Here is a 15,259-nt window from a genome sequence, read left to right as displayed (position 1 = left end):
AGCTCACATCCATCATGGACAACACCTTTCACCCCCTGCATCAGACTAGAGGAGCTGAGCAGCTCCTTTAGTGAAAGACTAATACACCCCGTGTGTAAAAAGAAGCGCTACTGCAGGTTATTCATCCCTGCTGCCATCAGACTTTACAATGCTGCACTATAACTTCAATAACTTGTGAAATAACTAATGTGCAATTAGTATTTAATAACATGTGCCATAATCCTGTTAAATAAGAGACTTTAGCTGTTATAATTATCTCACTACCTCACTGTTGTTCTTTGCCTGGTACCACTTTAATGTACAACGTCAAATCCATATGTATATGTCACCTTAAATGTACATAAGTCATCTTAAAGTTTTTTCTCAATCCACTGTATATATGTGGACACACTGTATATACCTTATACACCTTTTCCTCCTTTTGGCACCTTCTTTTGATTATTGAGCCGATGTGACGCGTGAATTTCTCCACTGTGAGATCAATAAAGTCTATTTTATCTTAAAGCAACCGAAAGTTATTCAGTCACTGAGGCATTAAAAGCACAACAAAATAAGTATTGGGTACGTAGTGATGAGATCTTTAAATAAAAGTCACTATTTTTTTTTTTTTTGGAAAATGTGATTTATAAAATGGCAAAAAGAAACAAATTCGTCAAATTTTCCAAAAAAATGGTAAATCAATTCCGCTCCTGCAGCGGAACTAATGTGTCACTATTGCGTTGCTGCACGGATGATAGTGGACGTAGTACCACGTGTGCACATGTGTAAACAAGGCATCCTGTTGACATCTTAACGTTTTAGGACAAGAGATTCTGCTTATTATACTGTGTGTGGAAGATTTCTAATAAAAACCGAAAGCCAGTTTAACAATTTTTGAACCAAAATGGCGTCAACAGACGTGCAAGACGACAGCGACGACGGTATGGACGCGTTCATGGACAGATTCAAGTCTCAGAGGTATAAAAACGCTTTGAGTGAAAATAAATGGGAAGAGGTAAGACTGGCAGTCAGACGCCCTCGCCTTTTAATGGAAAGTTATTTTCAATCCGAATTTAGTGAGATTTCTTTCTTTCTTTTATTATTTTTGTTTTGTATTTAATTTGCAGGAGTTCAATAAAATCCCCATGTTTATGAAAACAGCCCCGGAAGAGATCGACCCCAAAGAATACCCCGAATTAGCCTGTCTGCAGTCTATAATCCACGACGAGGACAGATCCCCAGAAGGTGAGTAAAACCCTCACCTTTTTACTGAACACAGTGTTTTCAATTATAAGATCTGTTTTTTTTTTTCCAGAACAAGCAAAGAGCCTGAAAGATGAAGGGAATTCATATTTCAAGGAAAAGAACTACAAATATGCAGTGGTGGCCTATACAGCCGCTTTAAAGAAGAAATGTGAGGATCAGGAGCTCAACGCTGTGCTGCTGACCAATCGAGCAGCTTCACACTTCCACCTGGGTAAAAAAAATAAAAAATAAACCATCTGTTTCAGTTCAGGTCCAGATCCAGTCAGAAACTTGCGCCCACATATTCACTTTTTTTTTTCTTTGACATTCTCACCCTTTAGGCGTTGTACAGAATGTTTTAGGTCGGGCTTTGGGGAAGCCAACCTGTCAGCTTGACTAAAATGTGTAGCTTTTTGGAGGAAGGCTTTATGGGCAAACAACACAAGGATTGACCTATTCAGCCTCAGCGACAGGAGAGGTTTAGGTCTGAAAATAAAAGCTACAAACTGTCAAACATGGAGGTGGTAGCTTCATGCTGTGGGACTGTTTTGCTGCCAGTGGTGCTGACACATTGCACATAACGGAAGGAATACTGAGGACCTAGAACTACTTCTATATTCTTCCAATTCCCTTCAAATCAACAGCCGGTAGCTTAACATTAAGATTATGTAGTGGTTTTGATCTTTGCCTTGTTGTAAAGCAGAGTCTGTGTCAGGACACCAACCAGTTTAGATTACCGGTATCTCTGACGTTCTGGCTAAGAAAACTCCTGTCACATGTCGATGTGCCCCTGGGCAAGGCACTTTACCCCAAGTTGCCAACCGATATGTGTAATCAGCGTTTGAATGGGTTAGGGTTAGGATTAGGACAGGCGCTGCATAATTTCAATCCATTGACTATTTAAAATGTTCAATTAAAAATTCTGCAAACTCTTCTTGGATTTAGGATTTCTAAAGAAACACGTGTATGCAAACTTGTTCCCCCACAGGTAACATGCGCTCTGCTCTGAATGACGCTGCAGCTGCAAAAAAGATCAAGCCAGACCACCTCAAAGCTTTGATCAGAGGTGTGTAGCACGTCGTGCGTTACCATCGACTATCCATTAACTAACCGCACACATTTTAGCCAGGATGGAGAAGGAACAACATGAAATTGGTATGACAGTGCTGGGATTTTTGCAGGTGCTCAGTGCTGCATGGAGCTGCGTAACTTTTCCGGCGCCGTCCAGTGGTGCGATGAGGGACTGAAGGCCCACCCAACTGACAACAAGCTGAGGGAGCTTCGAGCATCTGCAGATAAGCATAAAGTAACTCAAAAATAGTTCAGTTTGTGTTAGTGTCTGTGAGGAGTGCAACAAATGAAAGATTTTTTTTTTAACCTGTTTATTTGTTTTCTTAATTGTGATGTCTCAGAGAGCAGCAGAGAGAGATGCCAGGAAAGCCAAGATCAAAGAAAAGAAGCTGCATGGTGAGAAAGAGGCGCTTCTGGCTGCTATAAAGGTATTTAAACTTTGAATGGCTTCAAACCAAAACGTCAATTTGGTTTATTTATGCAGTGCCAATTCACAGCAAATGCCCTCTGGAAGGTACTTTACAAAGGTCCAAATTATATACAGAAATATAAGGTGCACTTAAAAACCCTTACATTTTCTCAAGAATTGGTGGTGCGCCTTAAATATGATCACCGTTGAGCTCACTGACTGATTTTATGTGGTACAATGTGCTCAAAAATCTGTTAAATGTGTAAATATGACTTTGGTAAGCAACAAATCCACTGCGCTCAATGGATACTCTGAGCATTACGGTACACTGTCACTACCTGATCTGAGCTGTCTACCAGACTGCCTGACTGTAATGTCTAAACTAGAAGTGCATTCATGTAAGGCAGCCCACGCCCGGAGTATGCATTACCAACATTAAACCAAGTACCTTAATTCAATATATAAGTTATGTTTATTTTGGCTATATGTCAGAAACAGGGCAGTGTAGTCCAGCTACTCTGTCCTCCTGGCAGAGACGGATAGAGAGCTGTGGACGTGAAGGTGTGATATTACAAACTTGGGAAGAATATTTAGTGCTCCTTATAATCCGATGCCCCTTATGGTCCAAAAAAATATGGTATCTCAATTTGATACAAGGTATTAAACGATGCATTAAAGTTCATTTTATTATTCTGATAGATGAAAAGGTTTTCTATCTAAGCTGTGCCGACCACATCACGTCTCATTAACGATCATTTTCAGTCTGCTTAAAATCCAGTATTTTTTAAGCTATCAGATCAGTTTATTTGCTTTCTGTGCAGGAACGAGGCATCAAGCTCTTCCAGCCCACAAAGTCGCGTCCTGAGGGGTCAGACAGTGAAGGGGAGGACGAACGCGCCTCAGCAGGAATAGCACAGCTGAGCCTGGACGGCCTGAGCTCCCAGGAGGTGACGGGGGCTCAAGTCTTCCTGGACCAGCAGGGCTCTCTGCACTGGCCGGTTCTGTTTCTCTACCCCGAGCATCAACAGAGTGACTTCATCTCAGCCTTCTGTGAGAACAGCAGGTAAACCGCTGCCTTCTTTGAGGAAGAACGTTGTTTTTGAATGGGGAATTTCTTTTCTTATTGTACCCACAGCTAGATTCATTATTGCCATCTATCCACACAAACCGCAGTGGGCTGGAAAAGTATTCACCCCCCTTGGCATTTTTTTTTGGCATACACGTGTTGTTGCCTCGCATTAGGGCTGGACGATATAGAAATCAAAGCATATCGATAAAATAGAAATGATGTTGATCGATATCGATAATTATCAACAAATTCAAAATATATATTTTTAGTGCAGCCCTGGACAATTTCACTGTTGCTTAATGACCTATATTTAGATACAGAACAAAGACTGAATTCAAACTCAACCCTTTATTCAACCAACTTTCTACCAAAACTGCAAATTTTTAAAATGAAAAAAGAACGCGTGCTCTCTGAACTCTTTCAAGGGGGCGGAGCTTGATCACAGAGGTTCCTGACTCTGCGTTTGTGATTAGTTGGGAGGATGTAATGACTAATATTAACCTACATGACTAGAATGCAAAAGAAAGGAAAACTGTTATTCTATTGAACTTTTTATTTACCCTTTTTTATTATCAATATACTTCTATCAATCCATATATATTATTATTGAACTATCGTCCAGCCCTACCTTACATCCTGGAATCGAAATGGATTGTTTGATATTTTTCACCATTTCATCTACAAGTCTTCCCTACAACTTTGGATAGGTTTTGATTTTTTTTTTATTAAATACTTTTAAAGTTACAGGTTGGTTTATAGCTAGATACATAAAAAGTCATAGGGTGTGAATACTTTTGCCAAGTACTGTTCGGTTACAAACACAAATATCTGTAAATTTTATTGGGATTTTTCGTGAAAGATCTATGCAAAGCAAAGTGCTTAATTGGGTGGAAGGAACATTTTAAATGGTTTTGAAATTTTCTTTATGAATTAAATATGAAAATTATGGCTTGCTTTTTTCCCTCCGTCTAAAAATGTATAGCTCCGCTACTTTGCTTTTTTAATCAATACCCTCCCTGTCTAAACTGTGTGTTTAAACAGAGGGCCATGTCTCCTGTTGTAAACACACTCTTTCCATTTTCAGATAGTAGACTGAAAAGTGATCTTTGAGATGTTCAAAGCTTGGGATATTGTTTTCAAACCTGACGCTGCTGTAAAGTTCTCCCTCACATGTCTGCTGCGATCCTTGAACTTCAGGATGCTGTTTGTTCATTGATGTTCTTTAAGAAACGTCTCATGAATTCACACCACAGCCTCACACTGCAGGATTAATTAACACAATTGTTTGCAATAGATTTTATTATGGGGTGTTAAAGTAAAGTGGGCTGAACACAAATTCCCACCGTACCTTTCACATATCAAGTTGAAAACATGTTTTTAAAACCATTTATGATTTTTTTTTCACTTCACAGTTATGCATCATTTTCTGTCAGTCTATCTGATACAATCTGAGTAAAACCCACAGAGGTTTGTGGCTGCATTGTTCAAGCGGGTGTGAATACTTTTGCAGGACACTGTACATCTAAAAATAAATGGAAAGTGGTTCCTTCAACTGCACTTGGATAACATCCAACCAGTTGGGTTTTGCCCAACATATTAATATTTATTCTGTTTCCACAGGTGATTGGGGAAGTTATTGTTGTTCTTTTAAGGCTGATGTCATTTCTTGTAAAAGCACTCAGATCTCTTTTTCATTTTCAAAATGTGAGGTGTTGGCAGAAGTTGTAAGGACATATAACCAATACTGATGCCTTTATTTCTGTTTAACAGCAAAGTGAAGCTTTTATCGTGAAAATGGACAACTTTAACAACCACATGGGGGCACTGTTTAGCCAACATTTTCATTTAACCACTTTAATGCAAAGATATTGTTTATTTTTTGTGTGAGAAAGAATCATTAATAAATAATATCATTGGTGCCATTTTAATACATAAAACTATTTTCATGCAAATGTTTGTTTTGAGTCTTTTTGTCTTTTCTGGATTAGTTTTAGGGACCATCTGTTTGTCATGTTTGGGGAGGAACTTCCACCTTGGGACACGGACAGGAAATACCAACCACAAAATCTCCAGGTTGGTGCTTTTGTGCTGTTTGAGTAAAGCAAAGATTCAGAACGTTTCCCGTACCATTATCCAAGGAGGGCGGTAAATGAATGTAGCAAATTTATATTCACACTTAATGTCATTAAACTGACCAGCCTATCTAAATAACGGCAGAAAAATAAGTGAAAGGTGGAGAGACACATAAAAAATCTAGAGAAATTACAATTTTCTCTAGATTTTGACACACCCCTCCCACCCCGCTGTTTGCAGAAGCAACAATTACTGTATAGAATGTGAGATTATCTTTTTTAATTTGTTTGGGTTTTGTAGTTACATTACACCCGGAGCAAAGTAATATTTTCTTCATTACGTAGTGTCTGACTTTCTTTTCCAGCTCTACTTTGAAGATGAAGCGAAGGAGACGCTCCACCAAGTTGATCCCGATGTGTCACTTTTAAAAATATTGCAGCATAAAAGGTATTTTTCATAGTTTTGGGGAATGACAATTATCATTAAAGATTAAGTTAAATATGAAATATCCGATCAACATTTAAGCTGCCCATGCAGAGAGGACTGAGCTTTGACTTACTTATGTTTTACTTTAATTCTGCGCAACCCTGTTACAAATTGAATGTTTTTAGTTATTCTATATAGACTCTAGCTCAACCTGTTAGCATTTTTTGTGGTCAGTAAACATAAAGGAGTAGGATATTTCAGTGGAGATGCACCTGAGAATGAAAGTTACAAACGTAACTGTGGTTCCCGGATGAATCCCGGCCGACCCCCAGAGCTTCTGACACTGGACGTTTCTGTAGGGACAGAGCCTGGAATGATGCCGGGCTATATATGTTCTGATTGGTCATCCGGTCTGTCATAAGTGTGACTCTGTTGGTGTTATTACTTGAACAGTGTATGTGCAAAGGGAAAATTCCATGCTGTCAGCACCGTCCTCTGGCAGTCATCCGTGAACCGTAGTTCCACACATAATTTTTGTTTTCACTCATCACAATCCATTGCATTTCAGTGTGGGACAGCGCGAGTTAATCTGCCCCAATTGCAAAGCGATAAAAAGATTGCGAAGAGTGTCCTGCCTTTGGAGTCTCCCTCAGCACCTGCTGAAACAATAAAATAGCTTCTGTTGGACACTTTAGTCCATAAAACCAATCTCTTCCATGTTTGCTGGACCAAAGTTGGGTCAGTTTGGAACGACAAACGGCTCACACTGAAGTCGGCTATAGGCAACATTTTTAAAACAATGGGAACGACCTAGCAAAAAAAACAGATTTCAGAATAAATTAGAATTTAGACCTGCAGTGGGAACATATTGTTTAAATTGGGGAAAACCTGTTGCCGTTTGGACTAATACATCTAACAAATAACCTACAACACATTACTTTTGTCCTTTATGTTTTATTAGCCTTTGAAAAAAAAAAATTAATGGTTAAAATTATGATTGGCCACCGGGAAAGAATTTATCTATCTATCTATCTATCTATCTATCTATCTATCTATCTATCTATCTATCTATCTATCTATCTATCTATCTATCTATCTATCTATCTATCTGTCTGTCTGTCTGTCTGTCTGTCTGTCTGTCTGTCTGTCTGTCTGTCTGTCTGTCTGTCTGTCTGTCTGTCTGTCTGTCTGTCTGTCTGTCTGTCTGTCTGTCTGTCTGTCTGTCCTGTCTGTCTGTCTGTCTGTCTGTCTGTCTGTCTGTCTGTCTGTCTGTCTGTCTGTCTGTCTGTCTGTCTGTCTGTCTGTCTGTCTGTCTGTCTGTCTGTCTGTCTGTCTGTCTGTCTGTCTGTCTGTCTGTCTGTCTGTCTGTCTGTCTGTCTGTCTGTCTGTCTGTCTGTCTGTCTAATTAATCTATATAGATAGATATAATATGCCAGAAAAGGCTTTATTGGTGCTTTTCTACATTTTAGTATTTATACCAAGGTCAAAGAAGCTGTAATAGTCTGTGTTTTATGGAAGGGAAATCCATAAAATAGTTCAACATAGATTGATTTCCTGTTTGCATATTTTAACTAAGACTGTTATATAGTGAGATTATTTTACTAAACCTTTTTACTTTGATTAATTTAACAGGTTTTTTGTGAAGGCCGGCACTCCCAGCTTCATAGTTTTGGTGAAAGATTCGCCATTCAGGAAGCAGTTTTTATCTGGAAAGAAAATCCATGGATTGTAGACAAAGACATCATGTCAAGAAGTAAAGGACTGACTGGAGTGTTTGGTTTTGAAGATAATAAAGAAAGATGATCTTTCACTGTTAATGAAACAAGATTCACAAATCATTTTCAACTCTGTTTTCTCTGTGAAAATAAAAATAAACCGGCATAAAACTGATTAAAAATAATTTTTGTTTGTACCTGCAATCACAGTTACTTGTAAAAATGTGCCAAACATACTAGGATTAATTTTAAGGAACACGTTCAGGATTAATATTCAAGAACCTTTTCAGAATGGGGCTCATGGTCCATATAATTATTCTAAGGTGTCCAGTTAATGTGGCAATAATAGAAGCCCATATCATTACCCCAGCGCCCACATGATAGTTGGTATGAACTGGTTAGTTTGATTTGCCATTTTTATTTCTCCAAACTTGGCTCTCTGTATCATCTCTACCTTGATCTCATCTGTCCACAGAAGGTTTTTCCTGTAGTTGTGGTTCATTCAGATGAAATACTGCAAATTTGAGAACTACTTCTATATATTAAAACAAACTTTGTGCCAGGACAAAAGTGTTTTATTCATTCAGTGTGTCCATAATCGCAAAATTATGAACTTTAAAATGTAACATGATAAGAGACCTGGAAAGTTCACGATGAAGGGTTTGAGTGTTTTGGCTTTTTATTTTTTTCCCATTGCAAAATGCTTGCTGAGTCTTGGGAAGATCTCATTTCCTGTAAAATGAAGAATATAAATTGTGTGGAAATAACCGATTCATGACACAAAAAGCCGATGTCTCAACCGTTTATTTCTGTTAGTTACATCAAACAATGTAAAATTTAATTTTCCCGAAATGTTAAAATTACAGAATACATGTCAGTATTTAGTCAAGGCCGTTTTTGCGTAAATGCTGGATCTATTCTGTTGAGAGGCTGCTGATAAGTTCAAGAAGCTCAACTTGCTTTGATAGCCCCCTTCAGTTCCTCTCCATCGTTGAATCTGTTGCCTTGTCTTCTACTTGGTTAATATTCCATACATTTTCTACAAGGTTTAGGAAACGACTGCTGACCGGTCAAACATAGTGATGCCATGTTCATCAAACCAGTTACTGGTATTTTAGGCAATATGGAGAAGTAACGAGCCCTGCTGAAAAATGAAATCAGCATCTTTATAAACATCGTTTGCAGAAGGAAGCATGAAGTGGTTCCTGGTAGACCTCTGAGGTGAATTTGATTCTTGATAGAAACAGTGGACTAAAACCAGCAGATGACAAGAACCTGACATTCCTCTCTGACTGGATGCTTCCAACTGGACCTCGATCACTCTGGGTTTAGTGCCTCTCTAATCGGACCACAGAGCAGCACTCCAGTTATTTTTCGGCTTAGCCCAGGTAAGACATTTCTGACATTTTTATTGTTTCACGTGTGATTTAACCCAAAGAAAACAACAGTTGTAATTTATGTTGTGGTTACATCTGTGTTTGGTGAATTTGAAGCATCGACTCAGTCCCCCCACACCATGAAAGTCTCTTAAATTGTGAAGACTATAGTCATAATTGTGTAGACATTGCTATAACATAACGTTTCTTTATATATTAAAGTCTTTTATGTAATCAAGTTTTGTAAAAATGCAATTTCATTAGTTTTCCCTAAATATAAAAATTACCAGAAATGAACTTTTAATACACAATTGTCTAATAATCTGTTATATAAATGTAACTTTTTGGATTAAATAACTAATAAAATAACAGTTTGACTGTGCTGTAATTAAAGAAGACGTACCTGTACTTTTTTCTATAAATGGTTTTTGGCCTCAATAAAAAAACATTGTAATTAATCTGGCACATTAGTGTCTAAGAGGTCTATAAGAAAGCAACAGTCAGAGATGATAAGGTCCAGCAATTGATTTTGTATATATATTTTGTTGTTGAGGCAATTTTTAAAATAATAAACTCTACATCTGATTTCTTTCTTAGCTTCTTAAAAAAACTAGAATGAAGTAAATATGTGTATGAACTCAAAGTCAAATTCAGAAGTCTTCATTTATATTGGAAGTATTAAGTTTGAATGTTTTTAGATAAAGAATCCCAGCTATGCACCAGTGCAACCACGGCTTGGCTGAGAAACTTAAATTTCTAAAAGTTGTATTTTTAGTTTTTATCTGACATTATTAGCAGGACGTTAAACCTTATTTTTGATAAATAATTTTTAAATTGTAAACCCTATATCTGATTTATTTCTTAATTACAAAATATTATAGTAAACATACATGTGAACTCAAAGTCAAATTTGAAACTCTTCAATTTTATTTTAAAGTATTAACATTGGATTTTTTTGTATAAAGTAAAGAATCCCAACTATGCACCAGAATGATCATGGCTGATCCGAGGAACTAAAAGTTCTCTTTAATGTTTTTATTTGGCACTGTAACTAGGAGGAGGGTAGTAGGTGGTAGCAGGAGCTGAAACTGGAGCTGGAGCTGGAGCTTGACCTGAATTTTGATTAACTGTCATGACTGGATTAGCCTGAACATTTATCACAGTTTGTGGCTGTTGTGCGACAACAACAACTGGGTTTTTTGCTTTTGTCTTTAGCTCACGATGCATCTGACACCAGCTGCACCAGACACAGAAACAGGAGATGACCATGTCGTTGCAGATCGAACCCTGAAAACAAACAATTAAAACAGTTTTTTACTTTGCACTTTTACTTCAAATTTAGATCAGGTGAGTGTGAAATACCGTTATTTTATATCTGTTCCTAATGGAAGACCTGAGAGACAATGCTGCAGGGGGAAGAAACAGAGGAATCCCACAGGCTACACATATACTAGGAGACAGTATGTCACATAGCGGCAGGCAGAAGTTCTCATTAAAATTTGAAGAAACACTGCAGGCTAGGCAAGGGCAGCACCAGAAGCCATAGCAGCCTGAAAAAGACAGGGGTACACAGATGCACAGAGATGAAGTTGTCTTAGGTGAATGTGAGGCTGTTTTCTTTTCTTTTGTTTTATTCTTTTCATTTTAAAGACAAGCAAAAGTATTTGACAATTACATGTGCTGGCATCTTCAAAGCAGCTAAAGAGATGACCTTCCCAGTCCTTCTCAAAGGTTTCTGCCATCAGATCCTGAAGTTGGGCCACAAACTCTGAATTATTTCCCCGTGTGATCAGGAAAGACTCAATCAGTTCCGAGGTTTTGTGTAAAACAGCACACTGCAACACAAAACGTGAAATTCTACCATTTATTTGCTTAAACAGACGTCTGTACGTAGCAGGAATCAAAGTTGACATGTTACAAATGAACAGATAATATCGGTTTCCAGATGATGAAAACCCCAAATTCACAGTTCCAGAAAAATAGAATTATATATAAGGTAAACAATCTGTCCTTTACCATTTAATGATAACTTCTGATTTAATCAAGCTCATACCTTTTGACAGACACGGAGTTACAAAAGAAAACCAAAACATTTTACAATTTGAAATACTAAATATTAAAATTAACCTAAAACAATAAAATCAACAAATATAGAGGATAAATGAATTAATAAATACCCAGCAAGCATTTCATCTTCCCTGTCTAGTAGCGGTAATAATCCTTTGCATGTTAACATTTAGATGTAAATATACGAACGTTTTGCTAACTATGCATTCTGTTGTGAAATGCTTTACCTGCTCTTTAGGGAAACCTTCCTTGCACCTCCGCAGATGTCAGCAAATGAACTGTTTACAGTAGAGTTTGTCTTGTTTGGTTACACAGAAAATGCTGTAAAACCTGTGATCCATCTGTAATGGCAACCACGTTTGGATACAAGCCAAGTGCTTGTCCAATAGATAAAATTTTACAAAAGCAGCACAGTGAAGGATTTCAGTCTCTTAAACAAGCTGGAGTTCTGTTGTCTGGATGGATCAGGCACTTAAAGCCCAAAATAAGCATTTTTATGATTTGATCTTTAAACATTTATGGACATATAACCAACACTGATGCCTTCATTCATTTAACAGAAATTCTGATTTTTTTCTTTATTACAAAAAAATGTACAACTTTAGCTTGAATTCCACAGAATTGGTTTGGCCGTGCACCACTCGGCTCCGCCCACATACGACTGTTCCAGTAGCAGTTTTTTCTAGGGCCAGCCCTAAAATAGCAGGGTCAAACAAAGTGGACACGAGCGGAGCAGTGTTGCCAGATATAGTGAAACAAGTAAAACGCAACGAACCCACCACAAAACGGTGCTGTATATCCACCGCGACGTTTCAGGCCCATGCTAAGTTTAAGATATATGAATGAATTAACCAATGATTCTGATCTTTCGCGGTTGCATATTTAAAGCCATACTTCAATAGAAATGTCTGCAGATTGACTTAGTTTTGTTTTTGTACTTTGTAAATGTGACAAAAAAAATGACTGATAACTTGATTAGATTATGAGAAAGTATGGATTTGAGCGTGTCTTTTGGGCTAAAGGAGAAGTGGGTCTTCTTAAGAATATATATAAAAAAAACGTACATCTTTTCACAGATTTAATATATAATTGTTGTGACCTCTACAACACAGTGAGCTTTTTCTACTTCGATCTGCAGGATGATGTGGTAACTGCCTTATCTGCCTTGTGTGAGGAGTATTACCAGGACATAACAAACCAGGCTGACGCAGAAATACCCAGCAGGGCCACAGGAAGTGCCGGTGTCAGATGCCGCTGCCACAAATTGAGCCTGCTGTCTCTCGAAATACAAGGTAGGAGTCCTCGTTGTTTTTCCTGTAAACCCTAAATAAAGACACAAAAAGGTTCATCTGCATGCTGGAGTTTTCCTGCAATGGTTTCTGCTATGCTCTTAAGATGCACTCATGTCCCAGTACCTTGAAGGACTGAATACTTCACTGCTGCTCACTCGGTGTGGATCGGCTCGCGCCCTCGGCTGTCTGCCGCGATTTATGATCCACAACAAACTGAATATCTTATATTTCAACCGGTTTATTGTCGCTTTTTTGATTCCATGGTCAAATCCCCCCCCCCCTCCCCCAAAAAAAATGGTAAATGGTAAATGGCTTGTACTTGCATAGCGCTTTAACTAGTCTTGACGACCTCCAAAGTGCTTTACACTACAGTTCAGTCATTCACCCATTCACACCCTGACGGTGGTGAGCTACGTTAGTAGCCACAGCTGCCCTGGGGCAGACTGACAGAGGCGAGGCTGCCATGCACCGGCGCCACTGGTCCTTCTGACCACCGCCAGCAGGCAATGCGGGTGAAGTGTCTTGCCCAAGAACACAACGACAGACACAGACAGGGCGGGGGATCGAACCGGCAACAAAAAAAAAATAAAATAAAAAAATACACAACCCACGACTTCCGTAAAAAACAAGCCCAAAGTTGCTTATGATAAGCGGACTTGGCCACATTGGAGCAGAGTTTTGAGTGAACACGTTGCCTTTCAGTAATTTGCCAAGGGACGAGGAGAAAAACACACACACGGAAGTAAAACCAGATCCCTGTTTATAGAAGCAAGGATTGCTGTGTCATCTGGAAGGTTTTATTTTCTCATCAAGCAGGATGTTTCATATTTCAGTTCTCTTTGTACACCTTGAGCTGTGTCAGTAATGCCATTACAAGTCTAATGAGTTTGTTTGGGTTCTGAAGTTATGTTACCCTCAGAGCAAAGAGTTTCTTCAGCGTCTGACTTTCTTTTCCAGCTCTTCTTTGAAGATGAAGAGAAGGTGAGGCTCTACCAAGTTGATACCAATGTGTCACTTTAAAAAAATATTGGAACATAAATTAATTTTTTTTTTTTTATGTTTTGTGATTAAGATTTTAAGGTTAATATTAAATAGGTGTTCAAAATTTAAGCCAGAAATGACAAGAAAGACATTTTTTAGCCTCCAAAAATGTTTTTTCTGTTGGAGTTTGGACCAGTACTACAGCTACCAGACAAGTTATTTAAGCAGTTAAGCTAAAAACAGAACGAATAATCACAAACAGAGAAAAGGTTTCAATCATTTATTTATGCTTGTTACATCAAATGAGAATGTAAAATTAAATTTTCTAGAAATGTGGATATTACATCATGTATTTCCATGTAGGATATAATATATGCCCTCAATATCTAGTCAGGGCAGTTTTTGCATAAATACTTGATCTATGCTGTGTGGCATGGAGGTGATCAAGAAATTCAGGAAGCTCAGGTTGCTTTAACTGCCCCCTTCTCTCTATCGTTGAATCCATTGTCTCATCTTCTGCTTGATTAATATTCCATACATTTTCTACAAGGTTTAGGAAAGGACATTTGCTGACCAGTCAAACGCAGTGATGCCATGTTCATTAAACCAGTTACTGGTATTTAGGCAATATGGAGAAGTAACAAGCCCTGCTGAAAAAGGAAATCAGCATCTTCATAAACATCGTTTGCAAAAAGAAGCATGAAGTGCTTCTTGTTATACCTCTGAGGTGAATTTGATTCTTGATAGAAACAGTGGACTAAAACCAGCAGATGACAAGAACCTGACATTCCTCTCTGACTGTGGATGCTTCCTACTTGACCTCGAGCACCTTGGGTTTAGTGCCTCTCAATGATGCAGTTGGACGTCATACTGTAGTCCATCTGAAATATTACCTTTAGTTCTTCACATCTCTTTGTTAGTTCTTTCTATATAAAACTATATTATTTCACTTATTACTCCTTTTAAGACACAATTGTCTAGTAAGTCTGTCATATACAGTAAATGTAACTTAATGAAATGAACAACTGTAATAAAATAACAATTTGACGGTGTTGTAATTAAAGGAAATGTACCTGTACTTGCTCGATAAATGTTAGTGTTTTATATAAAAAAGCAACACAGTCAGAGACGATAAGGTCCAGTCATTAATTTTAATTTTTGTTGTCAGAGGTTATTTTTAAGTTGTAAACCCTATATCTGATTTATTTCTTAATTAATTAAAAAATATTATAGTAAAGTAAACATACATGTGAACTCAAAGTCAAATTCAAAACTCTTCAATTTTTGTATTAACATTGGATTTTTTTGTATAAAGTATAGAATCCCAACTACGCACCAGAAAGATCATGGCTGATCCGAGGAACTAAAAGTTCTCTTTAATGTTTTTATTTGGCACTGTAACTAGGAGGAGGGTAGTAGGTGGTAGCAGGAGCTGGAGCTGGAGCTTGACCTGAATTTTGATTAACTGTCATGACTGGATTAGCCTGAACGTTTACCACAGTTTGTGGCTGTTGTGCAACAACAACGACTGGAGCATTTCCTTTGTTCTTTAGCTC

General features: G+C 37.9%; 1 protein-coding gene across 1 annotated transcript; it reads left to right on the top strand.

The window, feature by feature from the left end:
* Nucleotides 1-726: 726 nt before the first annotated feature.
* On the top strand, nt 727-8,162 carry ttc4 (tetratricopeptide repeat domain 4). Its single transcript, XM_036140911.1, has 10 exons — nt 727-994; nt 1,107-1,224; nt 1,295-1,456; nt 2,213-2,290; nt 2,406-2,530; nt 2,637-2,723; nt 3,526-3,767; nt 5,762-5,846; nt 6,211-6,293; nt 7,905-8,162. Exons 1-10 carry the CDS (start codon nt 884-886, stop codon nt 8,002-8,004), a joined length of 1,191 nt encoding a protein of 396 aa, XP_035996804.1. The 5' UTR covers nt 727-883; the 3' UTR covers nt 8,005-8,162.
* The last annotated feature ends 7,097 nt before the right edge of the window (nt 8,163-15,259 follow it).

Source organism: Fundulus heteroclitus, chromosome 9 (genome assembly GCF_011125445.2).
Source record: "Fundulus heteroclitus isolate FHET01 chromosome 9, MU-UCD_Fhet_4.1, whole genome shotgun sequence".
In the NCBI taxonomy this organism is placed as follows: domain Eukaryota; kingdom Metazoa; phylum Chordata; class Actinopteri; order Cyprinodontiformes; family Fundulidae; genus Fundulus; species Fundulus heteroclitus.
This window is presented reverse-complemented; position numbering and strand designations above follow the sequence as displayed.

Coding starts and splice junctions, on each gene's coding strand:
- ttc4 (XM_036140911.1), top strand. CDS start 884: ATGGCGTCAACAGACGTGCAAGACGACAGCGACGACGGTATGGACGCG. Junction 995..1,106: donor GTGAAAATAAATGGGAAGAG/GTAAGACTGGCA, acceptor TTTAATTTGCAG/GAGTTCAATAAAATCCCCAT. Junction 2,291..2,405: donor CCTCAAAGCTTTGATCAGAG/GTGTGTAGCACG, acceptor GGATTTTTGCAG/GTGCTCAGTGCTGCATGGAG.